The sequence below is a fragment of the Talaromyces atroroseus genome (assembly GCF_001907595.1).
Source record: "Talaromyces atroroseus strain IBT 11181 chromosome Unknown scaffold_3, whole genome shotgun sequence".
NCBI classification, from domain to species: Eukaryota; Fungi; Ascomycota; class Eurotiomycetes; order Eurotiales; family Trichocomaceae; genus Talaromyces; species Talaromyces atroroseus.
Genome location: NW_017971435.1, coordinates 810,053 through 826,599, shown reverse-complemented (window position 1 = coordinate 826,599; position 16,547 = coordinate 810,053). Strand labels below are relative to the sequence as shown.

At 48.9% G+C, this 16,547-nt stretch overlaps 5 protein-coding genes across 5 annotated transcripts; 2 read left to right on the top strand and 3 right to left on the bottom strand.

Annotated features, from left to right (window-relative positions):
• Nucleotides 1-737: 737 nt before the first annotated feature.
• Nucleotides 738-1,901, top strand: UA08_03331 (hypothetical protein; the record flags this gene model as incomplete). The annotated part of the gene is made up of 1 exon (XM_020265619.1): nt 738-1,901. One exon carries the CDS (start codon nt 738-740, stop codon nt 1,899-1,901), a length of 1,164 nt encoding a protein of 387 aa, XP_020121622.1.
• Nucleotides 1,902-4,453: 2,552 nt separating this feature from the next.
• UA08_03330 (hypothetical protein) lies at nt 4,454-6,537 on the top strand (the record flags this gene model as incomplete). The annotated part of the gene is made up of 6 exons (XM_020265618.1): nt 4,454-4,852; nt 4,913-5,006; nt 5,070-5,269; nt 5,323-5,863; nt 6,125-6,198; nt 6,274-6,537. The coding sequence occupies 6 exons, from the start codon at nt 4,454-4,456 to the stop codon at nt 6,535-6,537; spliced, it is 1,572 nt and encodes a 523-aa protein (XP_020121619.1).
• Nucleotides 6,538-6,737: 200 nt separating this feature from the next.
• On the bottom strand, nt 6,738-9,246 carry UA08_03329 (hypothetical protein; the record flags this gene model as incomplete). Its single annotated transcript, XM_020265617.1, has 4 exons — nt 6,738-7,702; nt 7,767-8,897; nt 8,959-9,059; nt 9,122-9,246. The coding sequence occupies 4 exons, from the start codon at nt 9,244-9,246 to the stop codon at nt 6,738-6,740; spliced, it is 2,322 nt and encodes a 773-aa protein (XP_020121620.1).
• A 942-nt stretch (nt 9,247-10,188) lies between these two features.
• On the bottom strand, nt 10,189-13,502 carry UA08_03328 (Pro-apoptotic serine protease nma111; the record flags this gene model as incomplete). The annotated part of the gene is made up of 5 exons (XM_020265616.1): nt 10,189-10,356; nt 10,410-10,607; nt 10,672-11,993; nt 12,055-13,036; nt 13,098-13,502. 5 exons carry the CDS (start codon nt 13,500-13,502, stop codon nt 10,189-10,191), a joined length of 3,075 nt encoding a protein of 1,024 aa, XP_020121228.1.
• A 1,127-nt stretch (nt 13,503-14,629) lies between these two features.
• UA08_03327 (hypothetical protein) lies at nt 14,630-15,989 on the bottom strand (the record flags this gene model as incomplete). Its single annotated transcript, XM_020265615.1, has 2 exons — nt 14,630-15,375; nt 15,716-15,989. 2 exons carry the CDS (start codon nt 15,987-15,989, stop codon nt 14,630-14,632), a joined length of 1,020 nt encoding a protein of 339 aa, XP_020121227.1.
• Nucleotides 15,990-16,547: the final 558 nt, after the last annotated feature.

Sequence of the window (16,547 nt, the reverse complement as noted above, 5' to 3'; positions counted from 1 at the left end):
ACTCCTGTACATACGTTAGCTATCTGTTAGGATCAGGACTAGCATCAAGTCCGACTAATCGATAATGACTCGTCGACTGGTGGATTGACGTGTATGGCGTATGTTCGCTCGCCCATGCCAACCAATATCCATGATGGCGCTGGTCACGCATGGACTTCGCTTGAGATGCTAGTATTTTGTATTTACTCACCAGACCAAGGCCACTTGGGCCTCTTGCTTGGGCTAGTCGATGCTTGTTTAGACTCGGTAGGGAATCATACATAGCTCAGAGCCCTACGTCTACCCCTCCTCTAGCGAGCATTCCAATCGCTCAAGTGCTTACCTGGGCATGCTGATTTTAATTTCCGGCCGAATCTCCGATAACAGAGAAAAGAAATCAAACAGTATCTTGCTATATCACTTCTCTCTTTTCATTTCTCCTTTGCTTATTCCTCCCATGTAAGGCACCTTGGGACTAAAAGACAAGGCATTACCCAAAAGGGGTAAGGCAGAGCGTTAGTTGGCTTGACGTGGGCAGGGCCATGGATTGATTGCCTTGTCTATAGTTATACCCTGAGGTCCCAAGCAGACAGTTCCACTTGAAATTCCTTGATTATCGCTCCGATTTATTTTTCTCTTTCTTTACAGTACACACTCTTCTTTTCGGCCACTTTTCCACCTGCATGAGTCTGCTTGCTCTAAAAGTAGGGCTAACAGACTCGCGGCACGTTTACTTGTTGAAATGTCGCTCAACGAGAATGAGCTTTCTGTCTCGAGACCCTGTGACCGGGAAAATCGAGATAGATGCTCTCGTACAGCGACGTCAGTGGCAGGACGCCGAGGACATTCTAATACGCATACTCTCAGAAGCAGCAAAGCCGGCCTCTTCTTCTCCGGTCACGCCTATAACAATAACAGCAAAACTTGACGACGGCGCTGAAATCCAGAGCACAAAGCTGATGCTAGCCCATATCTTCCGGCAGGTTGGACGGCCTCGTGATGCTGAGAAACTAGACGCAGAGGTTCTAGAGTCTCGACAGCGATTGCTCGGGCCAGACGCGTTGGATACTTTGATTGTCATGTACCGTCTTGCCACGGACATCAAGCAACAACCAGGACGGCTCCTCGAAGGCTTGACTCTTGAAAAATACGTCCTGGAAGCTGTTGTCCGAGTCTACTGGTTCGATGATACCGAAGACAGCCGCCGTAGCAATGCTTCCTCTTCTGCTTCTACTGCGACCATCACGAGTGCAACAATCTTGGACCGTTCGTCGGCAATGGACATCCTAACACGCATGTGCCATTTAGCCGACACATTCTTCATACAAAACCAGGCAGCATTTGCAGCCAAGTTGCACGAAACCGTGTTACGGCTGTGCACGACTTCTCTTGGGCCGGGCCACCCTTACACAATCGCGGTTATGGACAGCACTGGCAGGGATTACGTCTCGCAAGGCCGCTTCCCGGAAGCCGTGCGTCTACTGCAGGATGCTGTGGAGGCTGGCAGAGTCCATTTGGGGGCTCAGGATTCCACCACGCAACGTTGCGTTGTTCATCTAGCGGAGGCGCATGGCCGCATCACCGCAGAAGGCAATGGCAAAGTTCCAGATGCAAAAGCTGTTGCTATCTTGGAACAGGGGGTTCAGATACTGGAGGAGAGCATCGACGCCGAGGAAACGGATACTATCTCGCTCAAATACTACTTGGCCGTTGCCTACGCCCGACTAGATGGCCGGATTCGAGACTCGGAGGCGTTACAGAGGCAAGTCTTGCATTGGTGTCGAGACCAGCTGGGGATTCGCACTGAGACTGCAAATCTGATAGTCCGCAACCTGATCCTGATGTATCGTCAGTTGGGTATAATGGACAAGGCGAGAGAGATTGAAAATGAGTTCGGGCGAATTCGGCGGTCGAACTCCTGATTAGATTCTCTACTTGCCTTTTTTTTTTCCCCCCTTTTCATCCATGGGTCTCTTTTCTTCTTTTCTCGGCCCTCAGAGGCGGGTTTGTCCCTAATGGGCCTGGTGGTTTCTTCCGGAGTTTTCTTTTTGATCCTCGGAGTCCAGAATGCAACCAGGACTGAATCCTTACGACAGGCAAAGCAATCCTTCGCGTCGGCCGCCGGACCGGCCGACGCACCAACTAAGCTCCAAAGTTGTTAAAACTCGATTTCTCTAGGCATCGGATTTTGTCCGGTTAGAGTTTATTAAACAGAAGGTCGACGGGAGAAGGAAGAGAGTTTGGAGACAATGAAACACCGGAAACAGAAGATTTGCATTGAACATTCTAAATTCTTATCTAGTCGAAAATAATACACTTAATATACTATAACAGATATGTGAAAGGTAGTAAACTATACGGAGTGACATGAAGCCGTTGGCACCAACTCACGCCCAACACCGAGTTGGTTACCCAGGAATATTGGATTTTTAATCAACTTCTATATGTATAGGTATATCATGGCGGTACGGACAGTCTGATATATTAGATATTATGCCAATGACCCGTTGACTCTGATAATCAGAGCTAACATCAAACGCGTCGTCAGGCCCAAGTTCTGAACATACAGGGAGCTCAACGAGTAGACTTGGAGGTTGGAACAGTTCCAAGTCTATTGCATCGTACGCGAGCCACGATGCAATGAATCCGGTGTATACATCCGGAGGAGAGCATTTATGATTTTTTGGTTAGTCTCTAACGCTTACGTACATGGACAACAAATGACGCTGGAAACGACTCTGGATGTATTTGTCGAAAAGCTAATACATAACTTAGATTATGTTATCTATTTTAGGTTCATTTTCAGCCCCAAAGCTAGTGTCGTTGGTGCATGAAGATTACAGATCAGAGAACAACAGGTTTAGCGCTTTTCCCAGCAAGGCAAAAGTATAGAATCTGTATTAAATAGCTGCATGCAGATAGGTCGATAGATAGGACTAAACGATGCTACAGCTAAAAACGATGCAGTTACTATCTTTTGTTACTACCGTAATAGGCAATTTCCTAGTCTTGAAACACGCTCAATTCTGAGGTTATCGTAGCTCCGTGTCAGCAGTAATGAACAGGTACAGGCATGTATGGATTTCTGCCCAGTTACCTAGGCGGATATAGAACAAAGCCAATTCATACCGTTAGATGAATTGTAATCTATGCGGGCCGTTACAACGTCGTGAACATGCATGATGCATGCAAAAGAACCCGCCGAAGAAGCCCTAACTCCAGCCTCAATTTTTCTCTCCATATGCACAGCTTCCTGTGACCTGCTTACTTCTTAGCCAGTCGACCGATTCCTGTCCAGCTGACGCGGGCACCTGGCCAGCAATATTTTTCAGTCATTTACTTGATGACTATTGTTATTCTTCATTTACAAGTATTTATCCAACAGTTATTTTTCGCGCACAGGACCCATCCCGCAATCCACGTTACATGGACTATGACTAGTCGGCAGTGATGCGAAATGACACATAACGGGCAAGGAATGGATAATACGGGGTTAAGCACCAGCTGAGCAAAAGTATATTATACGTCTGCATGGATGTGCTTTGACCCGTTATACGATGTATCTGGTACCTCCCAAATACCACCACCTATCGGGTATCCGGGATGAATTTGGGGGCCGGTCGGTGCGTTTGTGAGCCTGACGTCGTAATTTTGCCGATGTATGCATGTATGCAATGTAATTAGGCAAGGAGTCTGGATAGAGAGTTCATCCAGTAAAATATAGACAGGTTGAGTTGACGGACTAGGAGATAACCAACTGACTATGACCGGGGTAGGAATCACTGTCGCGTATCCAAACTGATAATCATGGACCATACACCAATGCTGCCTAGCCCAGTTAATGTAGAAAAGTGCGCAAGGCTTGATCATGTCTCGAGAAGGCCTTCGAAAGCATGAAAGACATGTGCAGACACCAACCCTAACCCTAAATATGCTTTTCTGTTCCTAATGCCGGATTGCAACAACCTTCTCCTTTCCTGTATCTGCTATGTTATCATTTCTTCTTCTTTTTTTTTTTTTTTCAATATGACTTTTCTTTATAGGCCCTTGAGGACATGGCGAGACAGTACCACGCAATCGCATCTCAATCCACGCAGGGACGGCTAGCCTAAGCCCGGGACATCTCTGTCTACAGCTTAACGACAGTCGCTATGAGTCGAATCATGAATCGCCTGAGCAAACATGCCAAAGAAGATAGCTAGGTAGATGGCGAGCGAAGAGAACGTTTGGTCGCAGATCGATGAGGGGTCTTCGTCGTCGCCAAAACGCGCAAAAGCACGCCATCAGCCAAAAAAAACACCACCGCCAGCACATTTATTGGCTCCACGACCACATCAGAGCCCATTTTGCCAAGTTTGGCATGCCTTTGCTTCGTATTATCACTTTCTTCATCAGGTCGGAGAAGGCAGGGAGTGCAGGCCCCCCTGCCCTTATTGCTATATAAAGAGAAGAGAAAATCCCAGGGTGATTCAAAATGGCGCCTCCGGGAAGAAAATGGTCTCAGAGAGCCAAAGTCTTGTCGACAGACTCCTCAGAGACATCGCCGCTTTTGGAAGTTCAATTCACAACCGAATTCAGCGACATGGCAAACCCTAATCCAAAGTCCCCAAGCGTGCCTGTCTCTGAACAGCACAAGCAGTATGATGCCGGCGTAGCAATAAGCTCCAACGAATCTGCCGAGTACGACGACGACGATGACAACAGCAACAAGGGCAACCCGTTTCTTGACCCTGATGTTGCCGAGTATTGGCGGTTTACATATGAAAAATCGCAATATGAATGTCGACATGTGTTTGACCCGACACTGACATGGTCTGAAGAAGAGGAGAAACGCATTATCCGAAAGCTTGACTGGAGGGTCTGTCTGTGGGCTGTATGTAATTGAGCCTTTGTACTTATTTGATACTAGTTGTCTCTTAACATGAAGTTTTAGTGTGTCATGTTCTTTGGACTGCAGGTCGATCGAAGCAACCTCACCCAAGCGGTCTCCGGTACGTTTCTGCACGATCTCAAATTGAATACCAATGGTAAGTGAGAACAGATTCCCATGTAATGTGACTTGCATTGGCCTGACTTGCACCAAATCCCAGATTATAACTGGGGCAACACGGTCTTCAAGGTCTCGTTCCTGCTGGCTGAACTGCCTTCGCAGCTAGTTTCTAAGAAGATCGGACCGGATCGATGGATTCCCATGCAGATTGCTTTGTGGTCTATCGTTGCCATCTGTCAGTGTGCCATCACCGACAGAGGCTCGTTTCTAGCTACGAGGGCTTTGCTCGGCATCCTTGAGGTAAGATTTTCACAATCTGTAGATGGCATTCGTATATTGACTCTCCTTTCAAGGGCGGCTTCATTCCAGATATAGTTCTTTGGCTGTCTTACTTTTATACATCTAGAGAACTACCCATCCGCCTGAGCTTTTTCTGGGCAACCTTATCTGTGACGTCGATTGTCACTTCTCTACTAGCCTTTGCCATTTTCCATCTCAATGGTGTTCACGGCTTGGCCGGCTGGCGTTGGCTGTTCCTTATTGAAGGCGTGATAACCCTCGCCATCGGACTAGGATCCTTCTTCATGATGCCCGCCTCAGCAGTGCAGACCAAGACCTGGTTCCGACCAAAAGGATGGTTCAACGATCGCGAGCTGGCGATTGTCGTCAACCGTGTCCTACGCGATGACCCGTCCAAAGGCGACATGCATAACAGGCAAGCAATAACGCCCACCCGGCTCTGGAACGCAGCAACAGACTATCATCTCTGGCCAGTTTATCTCATTGGATTCTTGGCATATATTCCTCAGACTCCGCCCAGTACATATCTGACATTGACCTTACGTTCGGTGGGCTTCAGCACATTCAATACGAATCTTCTCACCATCCCGTCGAGTGTGTTCCATATCTGCACATTGCTCTTTCTCACGCGGCTTTCGGAGTGGCTGAATGAGAAATCCCTTGTTTCTATGCTGCAGGCTGTATGGACTTTGCCTTGTGTGATAGCCTTGCGATTCTGGCCGGGGCTTATTGGAGATGCTTGGGGGACGTACGCCTTGGTGACTGTACTCCTCAGCTACCCTTATTGCCATGGAAAGTCGTTTCTTTTTCAACGTAATCCAAAGTTATATACTTTACTAACATACCATGCTATAGCAATCGTTGTCGGATGGACATCACGGAACTCCAACAATGTCGGTACGCGATCTGTATCAGCTGCATTATACAATGTATGTAGTTCTTTTTCAATACCTACCAGAGCAGAAAATCTTTCAAATAGCAAATTGATCTAACCTCCAAACCAGATGGCCGTCCAACTCGGCAGCATTGTCGCCAACTTCATATACCGCGACGACGACAGGCCAATGTATCATCGCGGCAACACTGATTTGATCGCAATCAATATTGTCGTTATCTTCATTTTCCTGGGAACCAAGGTCTATTACCTCTACCAGAACCGACGGAGAGATCGCATCTGGAATACTATGACGGAGGGGGAGCGGAGTGACTATATTAAATATACCAAAGTGCAAGGGAGTAGGAGATTGGATTTCAGGTTTGCGCACTGATTGTGGGATGCTGAGGAAGTTTATCAGATTAGGGTTTGCTTAATAGAATAGGTGATCTCCACTAGTATAGATGCTTATGAAAGCTATATAAAATTTCATTTTATATCTATGTGAAGCATTCATTCTGATGCCCTAAATTTCTCTTATGCCTTTGATTGACTAGAATCTTTTCAGCATTTAGATCTGCCAAAGATTCGAAGTTACTTGACATGATTCACAGCGGAACCTAGGTGATGGAACAATTCAAGGTTCTCCAGGAAGAGCTGGCCTGAGATGACCGGTGTCTTGACATGTTTGGCAGAATTGACAGAAAGCGTCATATCTATGTTGAAACCTTCAACATTAGCAGCTCTTCGTCCGTCAAAATTGCTTCTCACTGGCATGCTTGCAGGGAAATTCAACCCGACCCTTTCAGTTCCCTGCAAAGCATCCCTGAAGCACTCCATGACGACGGAATACAAAGCACCACTCTGCAATGCTTCACAGATCCTTGTGATCATGTTGCCGATAGTTGTGCCGTCTGGACGGGCAGAGTCGAGAACGGCGTCATCATAGACAAAGGGTATTTGGAGCTCCTCTCGAACGTATTTATATAGTCGAGCCGAGGCGCATCCCAGGTATGGAGCTGCCTGTGGGCTGGTTCCGTATTCCAGTCTGATGATTTCATACGTGTCTTCGCCCTTTTCAGCACATTGACTAATCCATGACTTCAGAGCCGTCAGTGTAGTCTCTCGAAACACGATCCTCTCTAATATGGCAGATTGTAATGCTTCCACTGCAGACTTGAAACGCGTGGCAGAATCTTCGCCTCCAAGGCCTTCGAGATTCCGACAAAATCCTTGCCAAAGTGACTCAAAAAATTCAGTGTCATGATCCTTGAGATAGGGGTCAAATGCAGTCTGGGTCATTTTTAGGAAGTCCTGGGAAAACGCATCAAGAAACTTGATGCGCAAGACACGAAGATCTAGAGCCTGGCAAAGCGCCAGGAGGTGTGCAGCCATCAGCTGTGTAAGCACTTCAACTGCCTGCAGGGTATAACGACCGGAAATTAGGGCTAGGGAATTAACCGCCTGGTTATTCATTTCCGCGGTCTGTACATGACTACCCACTGGGTTGGCCAAAAAGCCAAGCTCTGCCTGTAGGGCTGCTATCATGATGTCCGTCCCTATTGGTTGCATAGTTCAGTGCCTATATTCCCCATGTGAACCAGTCAGACAAACAGAAAGTACCTTTCCAAATGAAAGAACGACTGGGATCACCAGCCACAAGGTTTGGAGGCAGTCCATGATTTGTTGCTGGATTGATCATTTCGGTGCATTGGGAGAATAGAATGCGTCCGATGGTCTGCAAGCCCTGTCTAGTCTTCTCCAATGCACTAGTGACAACCTTGGCCTGAAAGTTACCACCATGCAGTATATCACCGCCAGCTTCCCAGTCAACCAACGGGTTGTCTGTAACAGACTTGAGCTCAATACTGACCTGCTCATGGGCTAGGCTCAAGTCCTCCAGGACCGGTCCGATCCATTGCGGCGCAGTGCGAAGAGAGTATCTATCCTGGCGCAACTCTCCTGTGTTTGCGCCCCCTTCGCGGTTAATGAGCTTGGAGTTGGCTAGGAAGTAATGTATAGCGTTCGAAACGTCGATTTGGCCGGGATGCGGGCGAGCTTTGCCAAAGAGAGGCTTGAAGCTCTCGTCGGTACCGGACATCGCCTCAACGCTCATGGCAGTGAGGACCTGAGCCAACGCCGCTTGACCGAGCGCTTCGTGGAGAGCCAGTGCGCCTACCGCAGCTGAGACAGCAGTGCCGTTAACAATGGCCAGGCCCTCCTTCGCGCGAAGTTTGATAGGAGAGACCCCCTGGTCCAGCAATGCCTGATCAGCCCTTCGAAGTCTCCGTACACCTGAGGCATCGTCTGCCATTACTGTCATCGTAGGTGATCCTTGTATGACACCTCCGATGTATGCCAGAGGGCTCAAATCTCCGGAAGCAGAGATACTTCCTCGGAGGGGAACTCTGGGGGTTATTCTTTTGTCAACCAGCTTTGCTAGTGTCATGATTGTATCCTGCTTTACCCCGGACAGTCCAGAGAGGAGCGAATTGAGCCGAATGAGCATTGACGCCCGCACCCACGACTCAGGCATACATGTAGATGTCGCTGCGTCGCTCAGAGGGAACTCGGGCGGCTTAAAGGCGTTGTCCGGTAGGGCTTGGTATTCGCCTTTCATCGGTTCATTGGAACGCTCCAATACCAGCGGCGTATGCAATACTCCGTACTGAAGCATCCGGAGAAGATTCTGCTGCAGGTCTTCTACAGCATCTGTTCGGGTATTTGCACTGCCGCCAAAACCGGTATTGACCCCTAATGGCATGCTCAGAGATCTGCAATATCAAAACATGCTACATAAGATGTTAAAACGAACCGTATATCACCTCGCCTGCAGCAAGCTTTGATTCGAGCACATTGGCACTGTTCTCAACGGCCTCCAAGGCATTTTGTTCGATCTCACTCAAGGCGCCATGTCTGCATATATACACATACAAAGTTAGCTGGGTCGATAGCCGGCGGAATCTCACTGCCATCACTTTGCAACAGCTACCACGGTAGCAACATCTAAGTTGGATCCGTTGAGAGCCTCGCGGCAGTTCTTGCTTTGGGCCTTGGTCGAGAAGGAGTCCCAGTGGGAGAGAATCGTTTTGTTCATCGTCATTCTTGTTCCTGTAAGATGTATTCAATCCGGTCTTCATTGAAAAGTAAAAAAGTTTGAGCACAATGTCTACGAACCAGATATGGCGGTGTTTATATACCTAAGGCAAGCTTCATTGATCATAGCGACAACTAGCTACCTTACCTACAAAGGTAAGAATACTATCGCATATATTCATTTCATGCTAAAATATGTCACTTTACAGCCTGGAGGCAATGCAATGCAAGCCTTGCAGATGGATTGTGCCATATCATTCTTTTTCAAGGTCACCATTCCTATCCCTTGTGAATACTACAAATCATTAGAAAGCACATGTCTGAAAAATGAGTTCGGGGGGGACGTCATATTGCATGTTTGTAGTCCGACTATCACTACCTTATGCCATGCCATAGCTCTCCATGTGAAGCGTTCCAAGATTATTTTCTGTGATAATGGACTTGCACAGAGAGTACTAGAAGCACATAAGAGCAAGAGGAACGCATGCAGAGCGGCGAATTACTGGAAGGACTTTACTTTAGGTATACAAGTTACAAAGAAGGCTGGTTAACCCGGTCTTTGCAGGCTAAAATCGGCAGGTTACTATATTAGAATACTTGCCTTGTTTGTACATTTACATATAGATTCAAGTCAGCTTTACATTCCCGACTCCATCTAAAAACCGGTTTACCGAGTGCCCTGGCAAGATCGAAGTGCATTGTTATAATGCAGCTGCAACCGCTTTTAGAATGGCTATGCAATACTTTTGCTGATCATACTTCATTGTAGATAGCAAACAGCAAGGGCGACCTGCCAAGCTCTTTTGACGTGTTGGCCTTATCTACCTGTGTACTGACCATATGTGCATATTTGGCATGCAGGAATGAAGTGCGCTCTCTCTATATATATCTATTGTACAAGAACTGCAACTGCATATATCTGTCTATCAAGTACATTATTATGTCCAGTCTAATCCTGATCAGGCTCTGCATCACTTCCGCCACCTTCTGTTCCTTCGTCCATCGCATCTGCTGTCAGGTTGGATGTATCCGCCGAAGCTTCGTCTTTTTTCGGATAAGAGACCACCTTCCACCCAGCCGGGACTGAGGGGTCTTTGACATATTCCGACATGGAGAACTGTTGTCTATTAGAGAATATGATTTGACAAACAAGAAGCAAAGAAGACTTACGTAGTGATCATTCTTTTTCATCGTGACAACCCACGGTACATTGTCGAATGTGACCGCCCGAAGACGGAAGTATGTGTTATCCGGGATCTTTTTCACCTCGCGGACAAAGCTGTCGAGATCGCGGGTTTGCACTCCGTTCACTGCTGTGATGAAATTTGTCGGAGACAATCCATACTGGTAGGCAGGTGAGCCACGACTCTGCAGGATTATGTTAGTAAACCCGGTGGGGGGTGAAACACTCATATAATATAGGAAAACATACCCTAGCACTGATGTAAATCTCACTGTGAAGCTTCGAAATCTGTTGCCGCACAGCGTGATGTGGCTTCTGCAACACAGCTCCGCAAAACATGACTGCTCGATCGGTCTCCAAATCTTCCGTTGGCACCGTACGCAACTTGACGTGCATTTCCTGTCCGTTTCGGACGATCAACGCGTCGAGAACTTCGTTGTCGTACATAACGTCGAACTCGGAGACTCGCGTAATAAGCTTTCCATTTAGTGTGAGAATGATGTCTCCCTCCTTCAAGGAATCTGTCTCATGATGCGTGAAAGATGGAGGAGGGCTGTCCAGTTTTCTGACCATGAACAATTGATGTCGGGAAGGGTTGGCTGCTGCTACTTGCTCGATCCACTTCTCCGATACGCCCATTATTCGAGCTTGACTCATTTGAATGACATAGCTTTCCATATCCAAGATACGCAACTTTGGGATTTCGCCTCCTTGGATCTTGCTAATTATGGGTAGAAGAGAAGGCGTTGCGAGCCCAAGATGATACTCGACGTCTTTATGCGAGCTTGGCGTTCGTTCTCCTAGATAGTTTAGCCAAAGAGCCTGGACAACGCCGTCATCCCTCAGCAAGACACCGTTAGTGCACTGGCTGCTGAGCCCCGTGTCCACTGTGATAGCGTCAAGATTGATAGCCCGGTAACGTGGAGCAGAGGCGTTGGCGGGGATAGCAACGGTGGTGATGTCAGTGACTGTTGTTTTAGCGACAACAATGCGCAGATTTTGATTGAATCCGACAAATATTGTGTCTTGACCTTGTTTGATGTTTTCCGTGCTTAGCCGCGCACTTTTTACTGGAGCCTGGACGAGACTTGGATCGTATTGCACAATGGTATAGTTTTGCAGAGGATGCATGAAAATCACTTTGCCAGTGACGATAATCGAATCTGCAACTGTGATATTGATATCACACAGATCGTACGGAACAATAGCCCGAGAAACAACGACAAGGCCCTTCTCCGCATCAATGACTAAACCGTATCCGGTTTTTTTGCCCTGAGGGAATCCATCCAGCTTCAGCGGCATGGTGCATGACACCCGGACGAAACTGCGAACGATATCAGCGGCAGCGGTCTGACTGACCCCGTCCAACTGAATAAAATCCGCTTTTCGAGGAACTGGTGGCTCAGCGGGTAGAGGTTCGGCGATATCTGAAAAGTCCCACAAGCCGGTCTTGTCGTTACGGACTGCAAGGGACATCTTTGGATGCCAGTGACGATCGAGGTAGATAATGCTTGTGCCTCGTGTATGGAGATCTCGAATATGTCTATAAGAAATAACAATTTTCGAGCGATCTAATTTAAACAGTCTTGTTAGGTTGCCCAGTGAAATTGGTATCGAAGGTGACGTGCTTACCTGGTATTGTCTTCATAACCTCAATAAACTCTTGCAAGTTTCGAGTAGGCCGCTTGTCTACCGAATCAATGATCCACCCCGACAGAGTGTTTTCAATCTTGAAGGATCCTGCTGCCTCACAAACGTAGACGCCACGAGTGGCGATAGCATAAAGCCGCGCTTGCTGGTAAGAAAGATCATGGAATGTACCACCAGCGACGCTGACGAAGCGATCTGGTGTGATAGCGTGTAGGTCTCCAACGCTGCATTCCAATTCGAGGTCCTCGCCGCCGCGCTGTATAAGAAGGTGGATAGATTTGCCGACATTGGAATCCAGTATATCATCAAGTCGCACAAACTGAGTGAGCAGCTCTCCATTCACCTTGAGAAGTACATCTCCCTCTTGAAGCTTCCCATCAGCCGGGCCCTCGGGAAGAACAATTTCCGCCACCAACATTCCTGTCTCCTTAGGCGCGGTTTTGCGGACAGAGGCCTCCCACTCCGGGGTCAGTCCAAGACGTCGACATTCATCAAAAGGTTTAATCATCCATTGTGTTTGAATGGTGCCTCGCGTGACAGGTTTCTCTTCCTGTATGCACTGGAGTGCGCGTAGTGGACGGCCCAGTGGGAGAAAGTAATCTGTAGCAGCACCATCCGCACGACCACCGGCCTGTAGAGCGACGACATGCCCGGCGATATTGACGACAGGACTACCAGAGCTTCCGCCGCTGGCGGCAGCAGCCGCTTGTATGTAATTTGTGTTGAAGTCGCTGTAGCCTTCGCCGTACTCAGGAGCGTTACGGTCAAGGCGACTGATGACACCAGAGAGAATACTTAGCTTCTCTCCGGCATCGTTACCGACCACCCTGATCTCAACCCCCACTTGTGCCCCCTCCGGATTCAACTTTAGCTCTGTCATATCCATGTATTTGATTGCCTTGGGGTCGAATTTCAGAATGCCAAAGTCGTGGACAGGATCCCGATAAACGGGACGAACATCGCACTGCCAAAAGAGTTAGAGATTAAATGCGGCTTCATAAAGGCAATACTGGGTAAAAGCTCACCTCCTCATGATTGTCGAAAATGCAATAACCCCAGAACGGGCCGGCACAGACAACATGTCTGTTTGTGAGAATGTAGCCTCTCTTGGCGTCCACAACGAACCCTGTTGCCTGGCTACACATGGACAGGTCGGTGTCGAATGAGCATGTCTGACAGAAATGGATCGAGACGACACTCTTCACCACTGACTCAATAGTCGCTTGCCACTCCGGCGAGTCCGCCTGAGTTGCCCCCAACGCAACGATCGGTGTGATGTCTTCATCATTCTCCACGTCATATACGGTGCCATTCGCAGGTGTTTCATCCCCGGGCGTAAGAACAGTGGATTCAGGCTTCAGGTGTTTCGCAGGCCTGTCGGACGCAGGCACCGGGCTATGTTTGCGCTTGGGGCGAGCTTCGCCGGTCATATTGGAAGCCGTATTAGAAGAAGAAGTATCAGACGATGTGCTGTGGTTTCTGTGAGTTCGGAAGGATAACGAGCTGTGAGCTTGAGCGAACGCAGACGGCCGGGAGCTGGACTTCAAGGAGGACCTTGCGGCGGGGATATAAGAAGGCTGAGCAAGCTTTGATTGGGGTCGGACGTCTATACACGGGTGAGGTTGAAATGCTAAAGAACCAGCTCTGAGCTTGTGACCTGGGATAAGCAGCAAAGAAGAGGTGGCAGGGAAACCAGCTTTTGAAGCTGTGGGTGGCGCCACAGCAGCTAACGATGCGGATGCAGGAGAAGGAGGAGCAAAGAGGATGCGCGTTGCCGTCCTGCGCGTGGCCAATGAAACGGCGGACATCCACAGCACTGCCAATGACGATGGGCAGAGGCAGCGATGGCTTCCAAGCTCTATCCCAGAAGCCGTTCGGTGGAGGTGAGACTAGAGCGGCGCGTGAGGACTTTGTTAGTCACCGGAACAAACGCAGCTGCCGATGCAAAAATTCTGGTGGTTGATCTCCCGCCTGCGATCGGCGGCCTCTGATTGGACGGCCGCTATGCACTCAGGTCTATAATAACTCGCGGCGAGAGAGCGTGACCAGCATACATATGGACTAGCATTGGATTACAGGTATATAGATGACATGGTTTAATATTACACTATCTCCGAAAACCAGCACTGCTCCAACATAGAATACAGGCTTGTTTTATATCCACATGACTATCACTCGTTCAACAGCCCTGTTTGCCGAGCGCTAGGCCTAGGCCTGTTTACATATGGCTAGTAAGAGTATGTCTTAGACATGTGTAGCCTATATCAGCCCAGTCGCCGATAGTTGCGCACCTGAAAATGTCTCAAGCTCAAGGAGGTGGTAGGAGAGCTTCGACGATTATGTCATCTGGTTATGACTGAAACCGTAAGTGCATATTGGAGCGATTACGAGTGCCATACTCTTCTTGACCGTGAGGCCTTCAGGTATTGGGCAAGGCACGTATAGGACAGAAGCGGTCCCCGTCGGAGCTCTGTAAATTTACTAAGGAGCGTCTGTAGAGGTGATAAACCGGTAGCAATCAAGTAAGGGTGTTTCTCTTTATTGCAATTCCGCTTCGTCACACGGCATTCTCAGTGGTTGCTATGCCTGACTGGCTAGGCCGTTGCTGGTGTGCTGCAGCAGGTCGAGGTACAGCAGGGAACAGCTCACTGAGCTTCGAGTAGATTTCAGTCAAGCTGCTCATATGTGGCGGAGGGGTAAGAATTGGAGGAGCCGATGGCCCTGGTTTTTTGGTGCGATCGGTAACAGAAGCGAGGTAGACTAGATTGGTTTGCAGGCGCTTCAAACATTCAACGTATTCCTGGCTGGGCTTTCTCGGAGCTTCCCCGGCAGCATTTGATTCCGCTGTTGAATTTGGCGATGATGTCTGTTGCTCTTGGTTTGTTGGTGCTTGCGGGGGGCCACCAGATTTGCCTGCTGCTTGCATATTCAACAGTTCTTGAAGTAGAGTGGAGTTGATTTCCAGAAGAGTGCTGACGCGAGCTCGCTCACGAGCAGCAGCAGCCGGAGATTGAGGAACGGCTTGTTGTTGTTGTTGCTGCTGTTGCTGTTGCTGTGGTTGTTGCTGTCCTTGTGGCGGTTGATTAGCTGGCGGCGCAGGTCTCTGTTGTTGTTGCTGCTGCTGCTGCGCAGCCAACATTGCGGGGTTGGCAACTGCGGCCATATTCTGCGACGGCATCTGCATTGAAATAGTTGCTGCCGTGGTCGGGCTCTGTGAGTGCGATGGTGAAGCAGTCGTAGTGGTTGGGATGGAGGTCGGATGATATGGAGAAGGCGAAGAGTAAGGAAGATTAGTCTGCGGAGCTGCCGTAAACAAATGGTGTCCCGTTAGTATATCTGTCCTAAACCCACCGGCCAGTGGCCATGGTGGATACAATCACGGAAGAATGTTGGGGTAGCGGAGTCCGTGGTTCCTTGCGACAACGCTTCGCTTCATATGTTCATGAAGCAAAGGTTTGACCAATGACATGAGGAATGGGAATGTAGAACAAGGGGAAAGGAATCGGATGGTGTATGTTGAAGTGGCTGATCTTCATGCAGACACGTAGCACGGTACCAATGGAAAAGAGGAACATCGTGGCCAAAAGATTTTCTTTTTCTCTTTAAAAAAAAAGGGAAGACAGGTTTAATGAATCTTACTTACCGACCATGTTACTTGGCATCATAGGTCCGCCAGGGCCAGAAGTTTGGATCTGCATGGGGTTGAAGGAATGTTGTTGTTGTTGCTGTTGCTGTTGCATTGCCCCAGGACGTGCCTGCGGCACCTGAGGAGGATATGCAGCCATTGGGTTGGCATAGAAAGGAAACTGCTGATTGCCTGGGCTTCCTGACTGGATAGGATAGCCTGCAGCGGCAGCCAGCATAGGATTAGCATGCTGCTGCATGGTCGTAGGATAACCAGTGGGGTTAGAATTCATATTGGCGGGCTATGTATGTAATATATGTAGTAGTATGTATGGACCGGGACGATCTGGATATCCGCCACGCCAGTAAGACTTCTTTAATTTTTTGTCCCCTTTCTTTTTTTTTATCCCCTAATTTGTCGGGACAACGGCCTTGTCTATTTCCGCGCAGGCACAAGGCAGACTCGCCGCAATGACTGGCGACACAAAGCGGGAGTGTAGCGGAAAGGGGCGCAGGATGGAAGAGGTATCACCACGGGCGGCGTTCGGGGGAGGGCACAATTGGCGGTGGTCTGACTCGCAGTGGGAAAGCAGGCTCGATTTATGATTGGCGGACGCACGGCAGAGCAAGGATTCGAGGCGTATTTGTATCGCGGCGAGAGAGTCGAAGATTGTGCGGTGGTCGAGCGGTGCGAGTTTTGCCCGCGGCAGGAGGAGGCATGCGGCCTGCCGCTAAGCCGTTCTGGGACATTGCAGCGCCGGGGCTGGAAAGTGGGGCCCCTCCTGCGCTGCCTCAGCACACCGCGGCCCGTGCAGGCCTCCCATTGGCTGGCCAGGCCCGCCGCTCATTTC